The following is a 23,428-nucleotide window of genomic DNA, read 5'->3' as shown; positions in this document are numbered from 1 at the left end:
CACCCCGCTATAAGGCCTGCCAAGAAAACGTCAGCGAAAGCTGGCGTCCCTCCAAGAGTCAGTAATGACTCAGTGCTTGCGCAAGAGGTTCCTTTCCATTTTTCATCCATTTAAAACAACTATTCTAGGGTCAGTTAAAAACTCAGCATATGTTATTAACTGCCTGAGAGAAGAGAAAAGTCTTGACCCGACGCCGAAAAGATACCAATGTTGGCACCAGGTGCGCCTTGTCGGGAGAGATGGTTCCAAAAGGCCCTCTCCCTTGTTGCTGTCCTCCGCGCTTCCCTCGGAGTAGGCACCCGGAGGAGGACCTTAGATGTTGAGCGTAGCGTACGGGGAGGTTCATGTTTATACTGGTTGTTTTATATTTTGAATGGTTTTTATTGTTTAATTTCTGTAAACTTCCCAGAGAGCTTCGGTTATTGGGCAGTATAAAAATGCAATAAATAAATAAATAAATAATTGTCAGAGCACTTCAATACCGCTATAGAGCAGTGGCGTGGCTCCTGCCTTTTATATACCACTTTCATACTGCTTTCATAGTGCAATATCTTGCTTGGTGTAGGATATCTGTCAAACCATTGTTCTAACTAGTTCAGTGTTGTCAACACTGACCAGCAGCGTCTCTCCAGAGATTGAGACAGGAGGGTGTATGTGTCTTTCCTAGGCTTACTTGGAGATGCCGGGGAGTGAACCCTAACACCTTTTGGGACATAAGAATTTAAGAAGAGCCCCAAGGCTGGATTAGACCAAGGGTCCATCTAGTCCAGCACTCTGTTCACACAGGGGCCAACCAGCCATTGGCCAGGGACCCACAAGCAGGACATGGTGCAACAGCACCCATCCACCCATATTTATTTATTTATTACATTTTTATACCGCCCAATAGCCGAAGCTCACCTGGGCGGTTCACAAAAATCCAAACCACGAAGAGCATAAAAACAGCCAACAATTTAAAAACACAAATACGAAATACAATATAAAAAAGCACAACCAGGATTAAAACCACACCGCAAAAATGGATATAGGGTAAAATGTGGAATTAAAACCGCAAAGTTTAAACTGAAGATAAATTAAGTGTTAAAATGCTGAGAAAATAAAAAGGTCTTCAGCTGGCGACGAAAGGAGCACGCTGTAGGCGCCAGGCGGACCTCTCTGGGGAGCTCGTTCCACAGCCGGGGTGCCACAGCAGAGAAGGCCCTGCTCCTGGGAGCCACCTGCCTCACTTCCTTTGGCAGGGGCTCGCGGAGAAGGACCCCGCGAGCAATTGGTGCACACAGGCTTATTGCCTCGAATACTGGAGATAGCACACAACCATCAGGGCTCGTAGCCATGGACAGCCTTCGCCTCCAGGAATTGATCCAACCCGCTTTTAAAGCCATCCAAATTGGTGGCCATCACGACATCTTGTGGTCGTGAGTTCCATAATTTAACTATGCGCTGTGGGAGCGATCCATAACTCGAACACAGGTCTATCCTTTACTGAGAGGCACTGGAGGTCTTCTTAAGAGTTATATAAAGTCTAAAGCAAGAGTTATAGCAGCCAGTTGGGGTGGGGAGTTTATATAAGCTTCAGCAAAATTTCCCAGGTGGTTTACCAAAAACAAAGGACAACCAAGATTAAAAAAAAAAAATCCCGATCAAGAAATCTTGGCCCTTCTCCATCTGTCTTTCAATGGGCCTTAAAAGTCCTTTTTATTATTATTTTAATCTGCGTTCCATTAAACATGCTGGGCTGAATGTTTTTTCTAAAAAAAACCGCGTGGCTCCTCTCTGTTTTAAATTACGTCTACCAGATGTTTCTCGTTTTGTAATTTGGAGCAGGCTGTTTTTACATTTTTCACCGGTTTTATCACCGTGTTGCCGGTTGTGAGCCGCCCCCCCGGGAAGGCCTTTGCCCTTGAGACGAGCAAAAGTATGTACAAACAAATATGCTAAGATGAAATGAAACGGTCGGTGTCCGCCTGCATGCTCGGCCATTTTCATTATTAGCTCTGTTGCTCTTCCTCGTAGGAAAGGCCGTGGTGAAACTAGCAAGGTTTGTCAGTTTTGATGGGCTTTCTGCCGGGGAAATTTTACTAGACACTTTAATAATTAGGATAAGCAAAATGGCAGTGATGGGAGGTGATCTACTGGTGCTACGGGGACCACCTTGCCCTTTCCGTGGGAACTAGATTTGCCCTGAAATTGCAGCCTTCCTTCTCCGTGTGTCAGTCCGGGAACCAAGGGCTTGTGGTAGGTGGGATCACAGCACAAAGAAAACAAGCCTGGCCTCCATCCATTTAGATGGATGGAGGCTGCTCCCAATGCTTGTTTTCCTCTTCCCTCCGCGTTCCTTCTTCCTTTTGTATCGTGTGGGCTATTTTATTTATTTGTGATATTTCCGTACCGCTAAAAATAAGAACAGTCCCTAAGGGGTTCATGTAAGCGGTGAGACTGTCGGCCTGCAGGCTGGGGATGTTTTGTGGTTTTCTAGTTATGAACCCAGATTCCAGCTGGACATCAGGAAAAACGTCCTGACTGTTAGAGCAGTACGACAATGGAACCAGTTACCTAGGGAGGTCGTGGGCTCTCCCACACTAGAGGTCTTCAAGAGGCAGCTGGACAACCCTCTGTCAGGGATGCTTTAGGGTGGATTCCTGCATTGAGCAGGCGGTTGGACTTGATGGCCTTAGAGGCCCCTTCCAACTCTACTATTCTATGATTCTATGATTTCCAGCTAGGCTATTGCTGTCAAAATCCTTGTTTTAGGGGTTTTCTGGAATCGGGGTTTTTCATGTACTTGCACGGAGGATTTGGGCCATCCACCGTTGGGAAAGGGACGTGGTCCAGACGGGCAGCTTGTTCTGATCCAGGAAGGTGGCTCTTAAACATTTCCACGAAAGGAGCAAATGCGGTTTTATTTAAAGGCGTCTTAAAGGATCTTCATCTCATTCCATATTTTTGTGGATTAATTTGGGTGTGTGTTTTTGGGGGGGAAGAGAAAAACATCCATTTGCACCTATGCACACACTCGTGCAAAAAAAATATGAATATGCATTTTACGGGAGAGGACGCTACCCTAGTTTAAGGTTCTAGAAAGCGTTTTTTTTTCCCTTTCCTTGCTATAGTTTCTCCCAAATCTTTAATTGACTCAAGAGCATAACATCAAGAAGAGAAGCGCGAGTGAAATGGCAGGAGCTATTTGAATAATTCATTGTCCTTTGAAGTTGCAAGAGAAATTTCAGCTGCCTTGGGGACTAATTTCTCCCCATTCTAAAAGGGATTTCTCCTCCTTTTAAACGCATCCAGAGGATGAGAGGTTGTTTTGTGTGTGTGTGTGCATTTTCTGCATAATTAATGAGACCACCGCTCCTCCGTCATTTTCTCTCCGTCTCTCACAAGCCTTAGAAAAGCCTGATTTGTCCTCCAGATGTATCGGACTACAACTCCCATTATCCCCACCCATCATAAGGTAGCCTGATAACATTTGCGGGGCGCCGTTTTATAGAAAGCTGCCTTCTTATTATTATTATTATTATTATTATTATTATTATTATTATTGATTGCATTTATATACCGCCCCATAGCCGAAGCTCTCTGAGCGGTTTACAAAGTTTAAATCACAGAACATGAAAAACCAATATACAAAATTTGAAAGCATAAAAACAATGTCCATTTAAAACAACTATTCTGGGTCAGTTAAAAAAAAAACTTCCGTGTATGCTATTAAATGCCTGGAAAAAGAGAAAAGACTTGGCCTGGCGCTGAAAAGATAGCAGCGTTGGCACCAGGCGAGCCTCCTCAGGGAGATCGTTCCAGAGTTGGGGGGCCGCCACGGAAAAGGCCCTCTCCCTTGTAGCCATCCCGTAGCCGAAGCTCTCTGGGCGGTTTACAATGATTAAAACATGGAACATTAAAAACAAATATGCAAAATTTCATAGAATCATAGAATAGCAGAGTTGGAAGGGGCCCACAAGGCCATCGAGTCCAACCCCCTGCTCAATGCAGGAATCCACCCTAAAGCATCCCTGACAGATGCTTGTCCAGCTGCCTCTTGAAGGCCTCTAGGGTGGGAGAGCCCACCACCTCCCTAGGTCACTGGTTCCATTGTCATACCGCTCTAACCATCAGGAAGTTTTTCCTGATGTCCAGCCGGAATCGGGCTTCCTTTAACTTGAGCCCGTTATTCCGTGTCCTGCACTCTGGGAGGATCGAGAAGAGATCCTGGCCCTCCTCTGTGTGACAACCTTTTAGGTATTTGAAGAGTGCTCTCATGTCTCCCCTCCATCTTCTCTTCTCCAGGCTAAACCTGCCCAGTTCTTTCAGTCTCTCTTCATAGGGCTTTGTTTCCAGACCCCTGATCATCCTGGTTGCCCTAAAAGGAACGCACTCTGTGTGCGTGTGGTTTCCCCCTCTGCGGCCTACAATTATCTTGTCTCCTTCGGCAAAACGAGGGTCTGTTGGTTAGCGGGATGGACCTGCTCTTCTCATCCATGGCGTCGGTCCGCGCTTTCTCTCCATCCGCTCTCCCCCCCCCCCCCACAACTTCTCCTAATGGACTTTTTGTGACAAGAAGGCGTCAGGATGGACGGAGATGAGTGTGACAGCAAAATGCCTGCAATTTACGCTTTTGCATATATCTTTTTCCTGCTCAGGAAAAGAAATACGGAAGGGACCCCCTGCCGGCTTCTTGAATTGTTATTTATTAATTTATTCCCTGTGAGGCAGTGGGAGGAGGGAGGAATCTCCGTCCCACCCCAAAAAGACCAAATTTGTAAATAGAGCTTTTGGATCCGGAACCTTCATGCATCTTAACAGAACCAAACCATGTATATGCGTGTGTGGACGGATATATTCATATTACATGGGGAAGGAAAGCCCCGTCAGGTTCTTAGAATTTCATTTATTAATACATTTCCCATGAGGCAGTGGGAGGAGGGAAGCCGGGACCGAGATGCGTCTCAGAAGAACATCAGAAGAGCCCTGATGCTGGATCAGACCAAGGGTCATAGAATCCTAGAATAGCAGAGTTGGAAGGGGCCTACAAGGCCATCTAGTCCAACCCCCTGCTCAATGCAGGAATCCACCCTAAAGCATCCCCGACAGAGGGTTGTCCAGCTGCCTCTTGAAGGCCTCTAGTGTGGGAGAGCCCACCACCTCCCTAGGTAACTGATTCCATTGTCGCACTGCTCTAACAGTCAGGAAGTTTTTCCTGATGTCCAGCCGGAATCTGGCTTCCTTTAACTTGAGCCCGTTATTCCGTGTCCTGCACTCTGGGACGATCGAGAAGAGATCCTGGCCCTCCTCTGTGGGACAACCTTTTAAGTATTTGAAGAGTGCTCTCATGTCTCCCCTCCATCTTCTCTTCTCCAGGCTAAACCTGCCCAGTTCTTTCAGTCTCTCTTCATAGGGCTTTGTTTCCAGACCCCTGATCATCCTCGTTGCCCTCCTCTGAACACGCTCCAGCTTGTCTGCGTCCTTCTTGAATTGTGGAGCCCAGAACTGGACGCAATACTCTAGATGAGGTCCATCTAGTCCAAGACTATGTTGACACGGTAGCCAAGCAGCTGTGAACCAGGGACCCACAAGCAGGACAGGAGTGCAATAGCACCACCACCCCGCCCATGTTCCCCCAAAACTACCCTATTTCTTCGATTCTAAGACACACTTCCCCCCCATATAAACATCTCTAAAAATGGGGTGCGTCTTAGAATCGTGGTGTGTCTTAGGTTTTTGTTTCTGTTGGTGGTTCTGAAATTAGTGTGCGTCTTACAATCGATGCCGTCTTACAATCGAAGAAATACGGTAGGTTTCTTCCAAGTTTGCATAAGCCCTCTGTTCGCTGTGCAAGGACTAACGTAAGTGGGGCTTTCCAAGAATTTAAAGCGTGGCGTTGAGCATGGGGATGGCACGGTGACCAATTGGGTCCGGGAGTCCTGCAGTCTCGTCTGCCCCCGAACGCTGCACGGTTTGGGAGCGCCATGCCGCCACGCACGCCTGGATGCGAGCCGGCGTTTTGACGGAAGGTCAGGGTTCTGCGTCTTTCGTGTATCTGTGTTGCTGTTGCGGACATGCGTTCACACGTGCTGGCAAACTGATACGAGACACATCAGTGAGACTCCTTTTTATTGAGCAACTCTCACGGTAAAAGGCTTTACGGTTACACACTCCACCAACACACATCTAAAGCCGGATGATGGTCAGAAAGCTTTAGGCTCCAGCTCAGCGTTCATCAGTTTGGGTCGGACTGTTAAACTGGTTCCCTGCCAGACTCCGGTGTCAGAGAACTCCCCCGGAGCTAACGTTACGTGCAGGGCAATTCTTGTGCCTGAGATGTTTCCTTTCCCTGTGATCATGCTTACCCGGCCAGCCCAGGGTTCGGCGGGTTGAGTTTGATTAGTGCGTGATCTTTCTCTCTGCCAGACTCAGGTGGCAGGGAGTTACCAGCGCTATAGCAGAAAGCACGGGGGTGCCTGGGATTTCACCCCACCCGTGATCTTGTTTAGGCTTTCACCGTGCCCCCTGAGTTACCCACGCGTGGCCCCGTTTAGACTGGCTCCCTTGCGATAGTTTGTTAAGCCGTACGAGAATCGTGGCACCTAAAGCATTCTGACCGTCATTCAGCTTGAAGTGGGTGTTTTTGGAGGGTGTAAACCGTTAAGCCTGTTACCTGTTTGTTGATTTCCTCAATAAAAGAAGTTTCACTGATGTGAGCGTCTCATGTCAGCTTGCCGGCACGTGCGAATGCCAGAGGGAATGGGCTTGCCCACGACAGTGTAGAGATGTGAAGGCCCAGAAAAATTCGGGGGGAAAAGCAGTTTTTTTTCTGTTCTCTTCAAAACCTTTTTGGGGGGGGGTTTCCGAAAAATTGAAAAAATGAAGAAAAAATGGATTATTTATTTATTTATTACATTTTTATACCGCCCAATAGCCGAAGCTCTGGGATGTTTTATTTTAGCATGATGAATAAAATGTTTAAGACAAGGTGTTCCGATATTTACTTCTCCAAATGATTTCTAAAAACTGTACGGTGTCAGATTATTGCAATGTCTGTGCACCGAGGACAAGCAAGTCCTGGGTTGCAAACTGAGACTACAACTCTGAAATGCAAGAGCAAGATGCATTTCTGCCTCCAGGGGGCAGCACGGCCATGGAAGCAGAGACTGATGCTAATAGTGACGGCTATAGGTCAGGAAATGAGTCTGATGAAATTTCATGCATATTCATTGGATCTTGGTCTCCCACTTTTTCTCAGTTCTTTTTATGGGGATAATTTATTATTTATTGATTTAGAATATTTAAATAATTTATTATTTATTGATTTAGAATATTTATATACCACCCCCCCCATTGAAAAATTTCGGAGCGGTGTACAAGATAAAATGAAAATAAAAACAGAAAAATGGGGGCTTTATGTCTTGACACTGGAGGACTAGCAGAGACATAAATAATTTTCTTTGTTACTAATGTTGGTAGTTTCTTCAGTTGTCATTTTTTAAAATAGTTTTTTGCCTGCAACTCATAAACTGGCAGAACCAAAGAGGTTCCTTACAGTTTAGGGGTTCCTAACAGTTCAGGAGCTTGTAGCTCCATTTGTTACCCCCCCAAAAAATTAAAAACATTTTTTAAAAAAAGTAAATTAAATTTGTAATAATTGTTTGAATACACTGTACTTTTAGTATACCAAATGTAATAATTTTATGCCAAACCAACTTGGACATCATTACATTTTATGTTCCTAAAGTAACAAAGTGACTTTCAATCTGTAAAAAGTGCTAATATTGCATTATTTCAATTTTTCTGAAAATTTCAATTCCCCCCCCCCCCAAAACAAAGGAAGGGGAGGAAAAAAACCCAGGTTTTTTCCATGGCTTCAAAATTTCCGAAAATTTTACATCTCTACGACAATGGCACAAAATGGCGGACGTAGAAAGGCCGTTTCCGCAATATTAGAAGGCCTAATGGGGCCCGTTTCCGTAAAACCGCCAGCTTGCTTCAAGGAACGGCCGGTGGAGAACCTGTTGTTGGACTTCAGCCCCCATCACCCCTAGCCAGTATGGGCAGTGGCCAGGGATGATGGTAGTGGTAGTCCCTACGACATTTTTGTGAACCGCCCGGAGAGCTTCGGCTATTGGGCGGTATAAAAATGTAATAAATAAATAAATAAATAAATAAATAAATCTGGAAGGCCCTGGGTCTAGCCATTACACCACCGTGGCTGTCAGTTGGGATGTACTTCCAAGTAAAAGTGCGGTTGACGGAGGTGAGGTTTAAGCCCTGGCCATCTTGATACAAATCCAGCTACAAATGAATATTATATTGTTTCTCCATCTAATGTACAATAAACGGGCTTTGTTTGATTCAGACTGATCCGTCTTTGTTAAGGGTTTTTTTCTAGTCACTCAATTCCCAGAACGAATGGCGTGTACACTTTTTTTAAAAAAAATAAAATTATTTAGTGAAACTGAGCACGCTGTAAGAAGTTCCCCATTGAAATTGGAGGACCAGGCAGAATCGAAAATGTATGGGGAAGGTACGGGGTGAAACCCCGTCAAGAACTGGGTTCAGTGAGGTTGGATTTTCAAGGCCCGGTATCGGCTAACAAACCGGACACGGTTTTCAGTGGTTGCCAGCTTTGCTGTGCGGCGTAGATGTTAAGAGAGTTGGAAGAGAATCGAGGAGATCCAGGTTCAAATCTCTACTCATCCAGGAAGCAAAAATGTAGGCGATTTCCAAGGGCCTTGTCATGTTTAGCCCTGCTCCCCCTGGGTTGGAAGAAGGTGTTTCAGGTGATCAATCAGAATCAGACTCTGAAGTAGAGGAGTCGGCACCAGAAACAGACCAGCCTGGACCAGTGGGGGAGAAAGCTCTCACGGGCTCTTCACCAGCTGGGAGTGAACCCTCTCCAGGGCTGATCTCCTCAAGGACAAATCCTACACACTCAGTGGGAAGCCAATATTCTTCCGAGGAGGAGAGCATGGAGAGGTTAGCCGATCCTAGAGTACGCCGCAGACTAAAACGGGTGGAGCGAAAGGAAGGCGAGAGAAAGTCAGCCTGGTTAGCATCCTGTCAGAAGCTGCCTCAGAACTAGTCTCTGAAGTTAACGTGTCTTGGGAAAGGGCTCTCCATTCTTCTTGAAAGGACAACTGTCTCGCTTAGTTTGCATAGTTTTGCCTAGGGGGAAAGTTCCTAGAGATTAGAGTCTCTTCAGGTGGGAAGAGATGTTTATGACTTGAATAAAGCTTTGTGGATTACTTAGCAGGTCTAGTTATTGTCCCCCAAGAAGGCAGGAGGTTTTGAGAAACACGAAAGGGCCTTCCCAAATCTGAGCTGTGATCCCCTCAAAACTGCAAGTTGCCTTGCACTTGCAAATCCAGGCATGGAGTTTCTAGTCCTCATGAGGCACCCTGTGGCATAGATTGAGGAAGAGCGGTCCAATTGGAGGGCTTTACAACCACAACGGCCAGGGATTGGCTCTCTGGGGTCACCTGACTCCTAAAACCAGGATGGTTCTGGGCTGTGATGGGCGTGTTCCATCTTAGTCTACCTTCACGTCTCTTCTCTTGACTTTCGGGCTCCTGGTTTAAGTTTTCCCCTCCCCACCACTTCCACTCTACTTCTGCCCATGTAGGCAAGAGTGGAATTTGAAGTCTTTCCGTCCCACGTGCTCCACGGGTCAGCGGAATTTCGACCGTGGGTTTTCTGTCACGATGCTGATTTGCAAAATGACCGAGGGTGTGTACGGGGGGACAGAGAGCAGAACAGGAAATGTAGTTTGCTCTTTTCTTTTAAATATGGCCTTCTCCACCCCAGATTCGGACGGGGCCCTGTGCTGCGTGCCAGGCCGAAAGCGGAGGCGTGGGGGTGAAGAAACAGGGCCTGTGAGGAGAAAGACAATTGCATTCTTGGCTGGGCAGGGTCTCTTAGAAAAGAAGCCTTCAGAGGTTGCAGGAATGGCCTCACTCCTCCCTTGCAAACTGGGACCCGGTTTTATTTCTATTTTATTTATTCACACTGGTTTCGAGCGAACCTGGGAGTTGTCCATCGGGTCTTCACCCCACTACAAATTCCCCAGGGTTCTTCAGAGCATCGTGTGGCTGGATCGTGGGAGATCGCCAACGTGTAACTGGCTTTGGGTCTCCTCTTAAGTATGCCTTTAGGGGAGCAGACCCTGTCTCCTTAATTCTCTTTCGCCTCCTCCGAACTTTAGTGTGTCACTAGTGCGCCGTAGGTAGTGTATTATTTATTTTTAAACATTTCGGAAGAATTCCAGGCACTCGTGTTATGGGGGTAACAAAAAATGAGGCTGTAATGTGTAACGTGTCTTGAGCTCTCCCCGCCCCCCCCCCTTAATTTTCCAACCTGCTCCATGCCAAAGCGGCCTACAACCTGAGATGGGTGCATCAGAGCGGTACAGAAGCAGCTCACCTCCCGTCGCCGGGCGCACGTGGTTTGGCTCTGCGTGGCAGCTCCGTCGACTCTTGTGACAGGAACAGAACATGCCCGGGGACGCGAGGCGGGTCAGAGTTTGAGAGGCGAGGCGTGGAAGCGGAAGAGCGGAGCCCTGGAGAAGCCGTCCGCTCTGCGCTTCGGCGTTTCTCTTCCTCTCTCGCTTAATCCTTCGTGGCAAAAGACCCAGTGTGGCATTTTAGCCCCTTTGGGGAAGAGGGAAACGTCGATCGTTGTGGGGTGAGGGACGACCCCCGCCTCTGTTTAACTCATCATCCCTTCCGCTTTATGTCGTATTGGGGAGAGGGAGGCAGTGACGTTCATGGGTGCTTGCAACAGCCTTTGCAACTGGGAAGGAAACTCATCTTTCTCTTTTTACCAGCAAGAGAAAACGAAAGTACCTCGGCCTTTTCGGTTGAGAAAGAAAGGCCGCAGGTGGAGGTGGAATGTAATAGAGGTTTATCTAATGGCAAATGGCGCAAAGAGAGAGTGGAATAGGTTAAAGAGCAGGGGGTGGGGCTGCCCAGAATAAATCGCAGAACATGGTCCAATCTGCAAATGTGTGTGTGTGTGTGTCCCGAATGCAGGCTGCACAACTCTGCTTTGTTGGTGCGGAATTTCAATATCTCGAGTGAAGAGTACAGGTGTTTCTTCTTCTTCTTCTGAACACAGAATCTTTAGGTTGATCTCCTCCTCCTCGCCCCCTCTTCTCCTTCTTCCAAGTGCAGAAGCTGTAGGTCACTTCTCTTCTTCTCCGTCTTCTTCCGACTGCAGAATCCTTAGGTCTCTTATCTCCTTTTCCTGAGCACAGAATCCATAGGTCTTTCTCTTCCTCTTCCTCCTCCTCCTCCTCCTCCTCCTCCTCCTTCTTCATCTTCTTCTTCATGTAGAATCCATAGATCTTCTTCTTCTGGGTACAGAATCTTCTTCTTCTGAGTGCAGAATCCATAGGTCTTTGTTCTTCTTCTGAGTGCAGTATCTGTAGGTCCTCCTCCTCCTTCTGAGTGCAGAATCCATAAGTCTATTATCTTCTCCTGCTTCTTCTTCATCAAACCGTTATAGTTTTAACAGTGTTCGAGCAACATTGCATCTGCACCAGATGGACCACAGTGACCTGTTCAGGCAACGCACTAAGCCAGGGTTAGTGAGGGTGTTTAAACCGTGGTTATGTATGGCTCACACATCACACTAAACCATGGTTCACATGACATGCTAAGCCATAATATTTAGCTCAAAAGCTTTCACTATCACGGTTTAGTGAGTTGTCTGAACAGGGCCAATGGGGGGGGGGGGGGACAGTTGGCGGGAGACATTTCACACAGGGACCGGCATGCCAAACGGCGCAGAGCTGAGCCAGGAGGACAGGAACGCTTCTTGCTTTTTTAGATTCTGCCACGCCCCGGGCCCTTCTCTCATCCCAGATGTTTTCCGACAAGTTAGCTGGAAATTTACGGAAATATTTAAATAGCGGCACCACAGCTGTGCTCAAAGTTTTGTGGATGTTTTGCATTTAGAGAAAAGCACACACACACACAGAGCACACCACCGCTCAAATCGTAAAGCCGCCTTCTGTCACTCTTGGGGGTAAGATGAGTCTCGCACAGCTGTGCAATGCACGTTCCTGTGCACGGATCGGTTGAGTGTGATGCAGGATGAGGTGGCTTTTTACAACACAAAGGAGCCCATCAGTGCCACCCCTTTGCTACAGCTCCTGTTGGTACTAACCAACATAGCCAACAGTGAGAGATGAGGCAATTTGCAGCCCAACAACATTGAGACGCAGTGTGGCGTAGTGGCTGGAGGGTTGGACTGGGACTTGGGAGACCCAGGTTCAAGTCCCCACTCAGCCATGATAAAGATACATCTGTCTAGAGGGCCAAAAGGGGGAAAACAAATGTAAAAATAGATAAAGATATATTCGTCTAGAGGGCCAAAAGGGGGAATACAAATGTAAAAATAGATAAAGATATATTCGTCTAGAGGGCCAAAAGGGGGAAAACAAATGTAAAAATAGATAAAGATACATTCGTCTAGAGGGCCAAAAGGGGGAATACAAATGTAAAAATAGATAAAGATATATTCGTCTAGAGGGCCAAAAGGGGGAATACAAATGTAAAAATAGATAAAGATATATTCGTCTAGAGGGCCAAAAGGGGGAATACAAATGTAAAAATAGATAAAGATATATTCGTCTAGAGGGCCAAAAGGGGGAATACAAATGTAAAATTAGATAAAGATACATTCGTCTAGAGGGCCAAAAGGGGGAATACAAATGTAAAAATAGATAAAGATATATTCGTCTAGAGGGCCAAAAGGGGGAATACAAATGTAAAAATAGATAAAGATACATTCGTCTAGAGGGCCAAAAGGGGGAATACAAATGTAAAAATAGATAAAGATACATACGTTTAGAGGGCGAAAAGGGGGAATACAAATGTAAAAATAGATAAAGATACATTCGTCTAGAGGGCCAAAAGGGGGAATACAAATGTAAAAATAGATAAAGATATTTAATTGTACTTGGGAATACAAATGTAAAAATAGGTAAAGATACATACGTCTAGAGGGCCACAAATTATCCATTCCTGCCATATGTATATATGGAAGGGAATTCGATAATGATACCCATCACTAGGAAATAGTTCTTTTTGGTTCGACCGAGTTCTGCGATGTTTACGACTCCCTTTGCATCTGCGTGCCAAGCTGCAGGCTCTTCACTGTACTCCAGGATCTTTCTTTCTTTTTTGCATTTTGCGGGGCAGGGGAGAATCTGCAATTTGCGCAAATTCTGCCATAATTTCTGCAAATTCGGCTGTCATTTGTGCAAATTGCTCAGAAATTGCAGGAACCTCCCTCAAAATGGGCAAAGTTCCCGGAACACTCACCACAGAGTGTGTGGGGGTGCCACAGCAGGAACTGAAATGAAGCCGGGGCTCTGACATCCCTAAAATGAGAAGGAACTGAAGCAGAGATAAGCTACACATGCACAAACACTTCCCCCACAGCTGTCTCCCGATGCTTTGTGGGACCTCTTGTGCATCTCTGGTAAAAAAAAAAAGGAGTTTCCCAACACTGAGTTACACTTTAGCATGACCAAGAAACAAGATCTGGGTTGGGTGTTAACAGTCAATCAAATGCTATTTGGGGCTGCATTCATAGAAGTAGAGCTTCCAAATCGCATGCGGTACTGGTTCCTCTCTATTCGGCCCTGGTTAGGCCTCATCTAGAGTATTGCGTCCAGTTCTGGGCTCCACAATTCAAAAAGGACACAGACAAGCTGGAGCGGGTTCAGAGGAGGGCAACCAGGATGATCAGGGGTCTGGAAACAAAGCCCTATGAAGAGAGACTGAAAGAACTGGGCAGGTTTAGCCTGGAGAAGAGAAGATTGAGGGGAGACATGAGAGCACTCTTCAAACGCTTAAAAGGTTGTCACACAGAGGAGGGCTGGGATCTCTTCTCGATCCTCCCAGAGTGCAGGACACGGAATAACGGGCTCAAGTTAAAGCAAGCCAGATTCCGGCTGGACATTAGGAAAAACTTCCTGACTGTTAGAGCGGTATGGCAATGGAACCCATGACCTAGGGAGGTGGTGGGCTCTCCCACACTGGAGGCCTTCAAGAGGCAGCTGGACAACCATCTGTCAGGGATGCTTTAAGGTGGATTCCCACATTCAGTAGGGGGTAGGACTCGATGGCCTTATAGGCCCCTTCCAGCTCTGCTGTTCTATGATTCTATGATCCAATCAATAAAATCATGCAACAGCAGAGTCAAATGCTTGTGAGAAGAAAAATGTTGAGTATTGCTCATTGGCCCTTCGACATATGAAATAAACCTTTCCGCCTTTTTCTGTCTCTTTCCTTCCCTCTTGATGGTGAAGGTCCCCCAGAGTTCATCAAGAACCCCATGGACCAGATTGGCGTCTCGGGAGGGGTGGCGTCCTTCGTGTGCCAAGCGACGGGAGACCCAAAGCCCAGGGTCACGTGGAACAAGAAGGGAAAGAAGGTGAATTCGCAGCGGTTTGAGGTAAGCACTTCCTGAAGGAAAGAATGAGGGGACACCTATAGGATTCAATGGGTAAAATCCAACAGAACACCCATTGAACTGAATGGGGCTTTAGTTCGTCCTGAACGAACGCAAGTCCCATTCATTTCAGTGGGTCTGTTCGAAGTAGGACTTCGTTTGGGTTGTATTCCTTTAAATCTAATCTACACATAGGTTGCAAGGAAGAGCCGGGATTGGGTTAGGATGCTGAAATAGGGAGACACGGGTTCAAATGCCCATTCGGTCATGAAGCAGAGATGTGGCGCAGTTAGCCAAAAAGGAAAAAAATAGCGTTACAGAAGAAACGCATTCATTTCCAAAGATGTACGCAAAAGATGTACGCAAAGATGTACACTAAAACATTGTATTCGTGTGGGAGGGTTGTATATGTTTGCAAAAGGGTGGAAATGTCTATGTTTGGGAGGAATGAGTTCAAAAAATAGGGTTTTTTAATAAAAATGTGCAAGGAAGTAGAGACACATTTACGTGCAGGTTTTTTTTAAAAAAAAATAATAATAATTAAAAGCAGGGGGAGAAAAGCATCTAATGAAGTGAAAAGAAGGGAGAAACGAATTCTCAGGACACTGAACATTTTATTTGGAGGGTTGTCAAGCCTGACGCATTTTGGCCTTGAAAAGGTAGTAGGCCAAAATGCGTCGGGCTTGACAACCCTCCAAATAAAAAGTTCAGCGTCCTGAGAATTCGTTTCTCCCTTCTTTTCACACACACACACAGATTGCAATCCATTCTGAAATTGAAGCGTTAACCGAGAGCTGGGAAAACGCGACGCTGAATGAAATTGCGCTTGGGCGATCGACCCATCCCTAACGTGAAGCAAATCGGGTGACCTTCACCCAGCCACACTGCCCCTCATCCTACCTCCCAGGGCTGTTGTGAAATTAAAGGGAGGGATGACGGAACACGCCGAACTGTTTAGAGACCTGCAGGATATTACTGTCATAAAATGACACGCACGCGCACACGCACACGTCGTCCCGCGCATGCAAATCTTTGTGACAGAAGGGCTTCCGTTTTTTTAGCATCCTTTTAACATCTCCGGCGCTCATGCCGCCCCCAGCGGGGTAGCTGATGTCTCTCTGCACGCTTCTTCGCACTCACGCTCCGGGAGAGAAGGATTTGGTGCGCTCGTAAATGCCGCTCGTGCGGCGAGCAATCAGCTACCTGAAACGGGAAACCTGTTTGCCTATTTATTTATTGCATTTTTATACTACCCAACAGCCAAAGCTGTTGTCAGGATTTGTGCAGTTGAGGCCAGGAGACAGGTAGCAAGGCCAGTGGGTATTTATTTATTTATTTATTTATTTATTTATTTATTACACTTCTACATCACCCAATAGCAATTTAAAAGCCTCCCCCCCAAAATATAGCATAGAATACAATACAAAATTGAAAAGTTTAAACCTGCAGTGTAAAAGGAAAACCAAAATAAAACCTAGCAGCAGTGCAGAGATCCGAAGTACACGCACACGTTTAAAACAACAGAACTAAAAGCCTGATATCAGAATCACGGAATCATCTTTGAAGCAAACGCTCTGCCCATTTCCTTCCAAGATGCTCCCTTCTCCGGTCCTCTGCAATTCTTTTCTTTGGCAGTGCCCACTTTCTCCTCCCCAGTTCAAGGCGAGCTTTGGGCTTTTGACACCCAGCGTTACATAAAAGACGGGCAACCTATTGGCTGGGTTCAACAACCCGCATTCAAGACATACTCAAGGTTGAGTGAGGATTGTTGCTGAATCGTGGGTGCTTGTGCTGTGTGAATCCAGCCATGCTAACAGACCATGGCTTGTTAACCACTAATGGCCCTCAAAGAGAATCTATGGCTTGTTGTTTGATTGTGAACTGAGGCTTGTATGTCCTTAACAAATCATGAGCGTGTTCAGAGGAGGGCAACCAGGATGATCAGGGGTCTGGAAACAAAGCCCTATGAAGAGAGACTGAAAGAACTGGGCAGGTTTAGCCTGGAGAAGAGAAGATGGAGGGGAGACATGATGGCACTCTTCAAATCCTTAAAAGGTTGTCCCACAGAGGAGGGCCAGGATCTCTTCTCGATCCTCCCAGAGTGCAGGACACGGAATAACGGGCTCAAGTTAAAGGAAGCCAGATTCCGGCTGGACATCAGGAAAAACTTACTGACTGTTAGAGTAGTGCGACAATGTTACCTAGGGAGGTTGTGGGCTCTCCCACACTCGAGGCCTTCAAGAGACAGCTGGACAGCCCTCTGTCGGGGATGCTTTAGGGTGGATTCCTGCATTGAGCAGGGGGTTGGACTGGATGGCCTTGTAGGCCCCTTCCAACTCTGCTATTCTATGATTCTATGATTCTCTGATCACAAACAACTCTCAGTTCACAAACCATGGTTTGTTCACGTGGCTGGGTTCACACAGTACAGGAACCCATGTTTGAACAACAACCCAGCGATAACCCTTACTCAACCTTGAGCACGGGTTGGATGTGAGTTTTCGCATTGTGTGAACCAGGTCCACGCCTGCTGGTGAGAAGCTGCAATGGCTGGAAATAGCAAAATCACACAAACCTAAAAACCATGTGGCAGCTACTGCATGCATTCAGCATTTTCCACTTCATCCTCCTTGTTTTTTTCCCTTTAATGTTTTTTTTAAAAAATTTAAAACACTCTTGGCTTGGTATAGCAATGTATGGAAAGTAATTACTGTGGACAAGATAACTACAAAGCTAAAAGCAATATCCAACCTTAATTTATTTATTTATTACATTTTTATACCGCCCAATAGCCGAAGCTCTCTGGGCGGTTCGCAAAAATTAAAACCGTAATAAAAGAACCAACAGGTTGAAAACACAAATCCAACCTTAAACACGTTGCCTCTCTTAATTCCTCTTCTCTCTGCCTCTCCCCGCTTCAGACAATTGAGTTTGACGAAGGTGCCGGTGCCGTCTTGAGGATCCAGCCTCTCCGCACCCCCAGGGACGAAAATGTTTATGAGTGCGTGGCCCAGAACTCCGTGGCAGAAATCACCGTCAACGCCAAACTCACCGTCCTCAGAGGTAAAATCCCAGAACTGTAGATGTGTTTTTGAGGGTGTACAGCTGCAATTCTTCGCGTGCGTCTTCAGTAGGTCTTAAGTCTGAAGTTCACATGCTTAGGGTCGGGCTAAACGCCTGCCACACCTAGAGCACAGTGGAGTTTACTCTCAGGTAACAGTGAGAGATGTTCAGATGTGGACGATCGTGGCTTCTCCTTCGCTGATGATATTTAAGCAGAGGCTGATTGATCACCTAGCACAGCCTTCCTCAACCTGGGGCGCTCCAGATGTGTTGGACTACAACTCCCAGAATGCCCCAGCCAGCTGGCTGGGGCATTCTGAGAGGTGCAGTCCAACACATCTGGAGCGCCCCAGGTTGAGGAAGGCTGAGTCCTAGCAAGAGGGGAATAGCTGCATTGAGCAGGGGAGGGGGTGGACTAAATGACCTCTTGTGATCCCTTTTGACTCTATGATTGTGCAGAGGATTGCAGCCTTAGAGGAGGGATTTGGGCATTTACGCCTAGTCGGCGACATTTTGAAGAGTGTTAGCCCCCCGTAAAAATTGTAATCCGACGTTTTCTTCCTCCAACCCCAATTTGGGCTGTTCAGACAACACACTAAGCCATGGTTAGGGCTGCTAACCCTTTTTGCAGCAAATGGCTAGTGAGCCTGTTTAAAGCACGGTTATGTAAGCCATCCTGGTTGGTTAGGAATGGTTCACCTGGCATGCTAAGCCATAATGTTTAGCTTTAAATGCTTAAACACCGTGGCTTAGCGTGTCGTCTGAACAGGGTCTTTGTGGTTTGGAGGAACGGAGACAGCAGCTCTGGAGATGTCTTTATTTCACGTTCAGCCCACTCTTCGAGTATGAAAAATGCCCACCCTACCTCTTCTTTAGGGCAGCGAAATACAGAATAAATAGAGAATTCTGCCTCGTCTGATTCTGAATTTGCATCTGGTCGCCCGACAATACAAATCTATTTCCCGTCACCTGCTCCACTTGTGCTTTCAAACTGGAGGTGCCCAGAATTGAACCTGGAACCTTTTGGCATGCGAAGCAGATCAAATAAGTTGCTAGTCCTCACGGTTCTGAGTCGAAAGGGCTGATTTAAATAGAAACATAGGAACTGTGGGCTTTTCCCAGCTATAAACACTCACGTAAAAAGTAAAATGCAACAGGATTTTCATAGAACCACAGAATAGTAGAGTTGGAAGGGGCCTACAAGGCCATCGAGTCCAACCCCCTGCTCAATGCAGGAATCCACCTTAAAGCATCCCTGACAGATGGTTGCCCAGCTGCCTCTTGAAGGCCTCTAGTGTGGGAGAGGCCACAACATCCCTAGGTAACTGGTTCCATTGTCATACTGCTCTAACAGTCAGGAAGTTTTTCCTGATGTCCAGCTGGAATCTGGCTTCCTTTAATTCCCGTTTAATGCCCGTTATTCCGTGTCCTGCACTCTGGGAGGATCGAGAAGAGATCCTGGCCCTCCTCTGTGTGACAACCTTTTAAGTATTTGAAGAGTGCTCTCATGTCTCCCCTCAATCTTCTCTTCTCCAGGCTAAACATTCCCAGTTCTTCCAGTCTCTCTTCAGAGGTCTTTTTAAAAGTGTGAAATTAGGAAGGTAGATAGAATAAATTTAAGTGCTGCCCAGACAAAACCAGCTCATTTTTTCAGCACTTGTATAGGGTGGATTCCTGCATTGAGCAGGGGGTTGGACTAGATGGCCTTGTACGCCCCTTCCAACTCTGCTATTCTATGATTCTATGATAAACATAGGGAGAAAAGGGGGAACTTGTCAGATTTCCCCAGCGAGAGATCGCAAGACCTACTTTGACCCTCTGCCACCGCTGAAACGGGCACTCCTAACAAATCGGGCAGGATTTTAATGAATAAATACTCAAGCCAAATTCGCCTTCGATAACAGAACCAAATGTACTGAGAAATGGAGGGAGGGAATTCCTGTGCTGTGCTGGATTGGCCAGGCCTTGCATAAATCCTGGGCCCGTTCGAGGTCCGCGTGGTAGTCTGCCCCCGCCCGAGGCGTGCATTGTGTGCTTTGAAGGAGCAGCTCTGCTCGTTGCTGGCAAACGGGTGAGTGTCAACCCCAGCAAGGAAGGGGGGTGACCCACTGCCATGCTCATTATGTGCCCCCGCCACGGCCAGCTGCTTCCCACGCTGGGCCTCATTAAGCCGGCCGTTAATTGGCGTGGCTCTCTGGTTAGCGAAGGCCGTCGCCACCCAGCCAGGCTTTCCCTGGCTGGAGAGGATTTTTTTTTTTAATCTTCCAGGACTGTTGCTGGAACTGGGGGATGTGAGGATAGTAGGGACCTAGGAAAAAGAAACCCAATGCACAGCTACAAGATGGGGGACACTTGGCTCAGCAATACTACAAACGAGAAGGATCTTGGAATTGTTGTAGATCACAAGCTGAATATGAGCCAACAGTGCGATGTGGCTGCATGAAAGGCAAATGCTATTTTGGGCTGCATTAATGGAAATATAGCTTCCAAATCACGTGAGGTGCTGGTTCCTCTCCATTTGGCCCTGGTTCGGCCTCATCTAGAGTACTGCGTCCAGTTCTGGGCTCCACAATTCAAGGAGGACGCAGACAAATAACGTGAGGTACTGGTTCCTCTCCATTTGGCCCTGGTTCGGCCTCATCTAGAGTATTGCGTCCAGTTCTGGGCTCCACAATTCAAGGAGGACGCAGACAAATCACGTGAGGTGCTGGTTCCTCTCCATTTGGCCCTGGTTCGGCCTCATCTAGAGTACTGCGTCCAGTTCTGGGCTCCACAATTCAAGGAGGACGCAGACAAATCACGTGAGGTACTGGTTCCTCTCCATTTGGCCCTGGTTCGGCCTCATCTAGAGTATTACGTCCAGTTCTGGGCTCCACAATTCAAGAAGGACGCAGACAAGCTGGAGCGTGTTCAGAGGAGGGCAACCAGGATGATCAGGGGTCTGGAAGCAAAGCCCTATGAAGAGAGACTGAAAGAACTGGGCATGTTTAGCCTGGAGAAGAGAAGATTGAGGGGAGACATGATAGCACTCTTCAAATACTTAAAAGGTTGTCACACACAGAGGAGAGCCAGGATCTCTTCTCGATCCTCCCAGAGTACAGGCATGGAATCATGGACTCAAGTTACAGGAAGCCAGAATCTGGTTGGACATCAGGAAAACCTTCCTGACTGTTAGAGCAGTACGGCAATGGAACCCGTGACCTAGGGAAGTGGTGGCTCTCCCGCACTAGAGGCAGCTGGACAACCAGGGATGCTTTAAGGTGGATTCCCACATTGAGCAGGGGGTTGGACTCGATGGCCTTATAGGCCCCTTCCAACTCTACTATTCTATGATTCTATGATAAAGCTCCTGCCGTTCTTATGTCCCTATGCGCCTGTCAGATGATTTGGTTGCCGCAGTGATGTGAGACTCTGGGGACCGTGTGCACGGCTGCACTGCCACATCACTTTTGCCCTTTAAGAACACGGTCGTGGTGGGTGTCGGTTCCGTTTTGGGGGGAGTCTGTGCGGTCCAAAAGAACACAAGGAGCTGCCTCGGATGTGGTGCCTCCTGTTCCGCCTTGCATAGCAGCTGCAGATTTGCAGGGTTTCAAATAAGCTCTTTCCGGAGATTGAACCTGGGATATACTGTATATATACCCTACCACTGATATACCACTGATATACTGAGCTACAGGCCTTCCCCTTTAGAAAATGAAGTGGTGATGACGATAAAGATGATGATTTATTGCATTTATATACCGCCCCATAGCCGAAGCTCTCTGGGCAGTTTACAAAAGTTCAAAGTTAAGATTCTAGTCCTCATGCTTCTAAAATAAATCGGGGACCGAGGAAGCCGCCTTCCAACATGTCGGAGATATTCAGACAGGAGCCTTTCTCACCCTTACCTGGAGGTGCTGGAATTTGAACCTGAGAACTTCTGCTACTGAGCTGCACCCTGAAAATATAGCAAGTTCTCAGTGCTCATGGTTTTAAATAGGAACGCAGGAAGGTGTCTTAAATCATATAGCCTACATCATATAGCTGGAGTCCAACGCCCATCATTCCTCTCTATTACTTATGGGGGCTGGGGTTAATGGGAATTGCAGTCCGAACACATTGGTCAGCGTTTTAGTGCGTTTCATTGCCAGCCACCCTGCTTTGGGATTATTTTATTATTTATTTATTTATTTGTTTGTTTAGAATATTTATATACCGCTCCCCACTGAAAAATTTCGGAGCGGCGTACAAGGTAAAATGAAAATTAGAAACAGAATAAAACAGTTAAAACAAAATTTAAAAAGAAGCAATAACAGTAATTCAAGGCTGCATGTTAAAGAAAGGCTTCTTGGAATAAAGATGTTTTCAGGAGGCGCCGAAAGGAGTACAAGGTTGGAGCCTGCCTGACCTCCAGAGGCAGGGAGTTCCACAGGAGGGGGGCCACCATGCTGAAGGCTCTTCCCCTGGTGGATTCCAATCGGAGGATGGATCTAGGTGGAACCACCGGGAGCAGGCCCTCGGATGACCTCAGGGACCGGGCAGGTTGGTAAAGGGAGAAGGCGCTCTCTCAGGTATCCTGGTCCCAAGTTGTTTAGGGCTTTGTACACAAGTACAAGAACCTTCAACCTGGCCCGGTAGCGAATAGGCAGCCAGCACAGTCACAAAAATCACAAAAATCTGTTAAGAAACGTCTTCAGGACATAAATAAAAGAAAATCTGGAAGGTCACGCACCGACTAGATCTCTCCAGGGTTTCAGGCAGGAGCGGGGGTGTTTTCCAGCCCTGCTCAGAGATCCCTGGGATTGCTGTGACCTTCTGCGTGCAAACCTATGGCCATCCCCCCAGACGCCATGAGAGAGCATGGCTTCACGTGACGTGACCAGATTACTGCAATCCTCATGCTCACCCGCGCCTTCTCTCCTCCGCCTTAAAAAAGGCAATTTGCTTCTGGTTTTAAACAAGCCACCACCACCCTTTGCATCCAGCTTTGGCACACGACAGTTTGCTTCAACCCTATTTGGTGCAGACAAACCACGGTTTATGATCCTGTCTAGTTCACTATCTACAGTTGAAGCAAACCTCAGTTTCTAAGGTTGATTAGCTGGGAACTGTGGGTTTTTTTTTAAATTTTTATTTTACAAGTGGAGGCTTGTAAAATAAAAGATTGTGAAGGGCTCCAAAGGGATCTCTCCAAGCAGGGAGAGCGGTCGTCCAAATGGCAGATGCGGTTCAGTGTAAGCGAGTATAAGGTGACGCAGCAAGTAGGGGCAAAAAAACCCGAACTTCAAGTATAACCTAACGGGATCTTAGCTGGCGGTGACCGAGCAAGAGAGAGCTCTTGGGGTTGTGGTGGAAAAGCTCGATGAAAATGTCCACCCAGTGTGCGGCCGCTGTAAAGAAGGCAAACTCCACGTTAGGCATTATAAGAAAAGGAATTGAGAATAAAATGGCCAGGATCGTACTGCCCTTATACAAAGAGCGCTTCGGCTATTGGGCGGTATAAAAATATAAGAAATAAATAAATCTATGGTGCAACCACATTTAGAATACTGTGTGCAGTTCTGGTCACCACACCTAAAAAAGGATATTATAGAGTTGGGAAAGGTGCAGAAAAGGGCAACGAAAATGATTAAGGGGCTGGAGCATCTCCCTTAGGAGCGAAGGTTACATCAATTGGGACTGTTTAGGTTGGAAAAAAGGAGGCTGAGGGGAGACAGGATAGAGGTGTACAAAATTATCCATGGAATGGAGAATGTGGATAGAGAGACATTTTTCTCCCTCTCTCAAAACACTAGAACCCAGGCTCATCCCATGAAGCCGATGGGTGGGAGATCCAGGACAAATAAGAGGAAGTCCTCCTTCACGCAGCGCAGAGTTAAATTATGGAACTCACTGCCACAAGATGTAGTGATGGCCACCCATTTGGATGGCTTTA

At 46.8% G+C, this 23,428-nt stretch overlaps 1 protein-coding gene across 1 annotated transcript in view; it reads left to right on the top strand.

Annotated features, from left to right (window-relative positions):
* PTPRS (protein tyrosine phosphatase receptor type S) overlaps positions 1–23,428 on the top strand; it is a 219,968-nt gene that overhangs the window by 52,029 nt on the left and 144,511 nt on the right. Inside the window, exons 3-4 of the mRNA XM_063147033.1 lie at positions 14,309–14,454; positions 17,373–17,514. Coding sequence (XP_063003103.1) covers positions 14,309–14,454; positions 17,373–17,514 — 288 coding nt within the window. The remainder of the gene's footprint in view (positions 1–14,308; positions 14,455–17,372; positions 17,515–23,428) is intronic.

Source organism: Elgaria multicarinata, chromosome 23 (assembly GCF_023053635.1).
Source record: "Elgaria multicarinata webbii isolate HBS135686 ecotype San Diego chromosome 23, rElgMul1.1.pri, whole genome shotgun sequence".
NCBI classification, from domain to species: Eukaryota; Metazoa; Chordata; class Lepidosauria; order Squamata; family Anguidae; genus Elgaria; species Elgaria multicarinata.
Note: the sequence above shows the minus strand (reverse complement) of the source record. Positions and strands in the feature narration are given on the sequence as shown.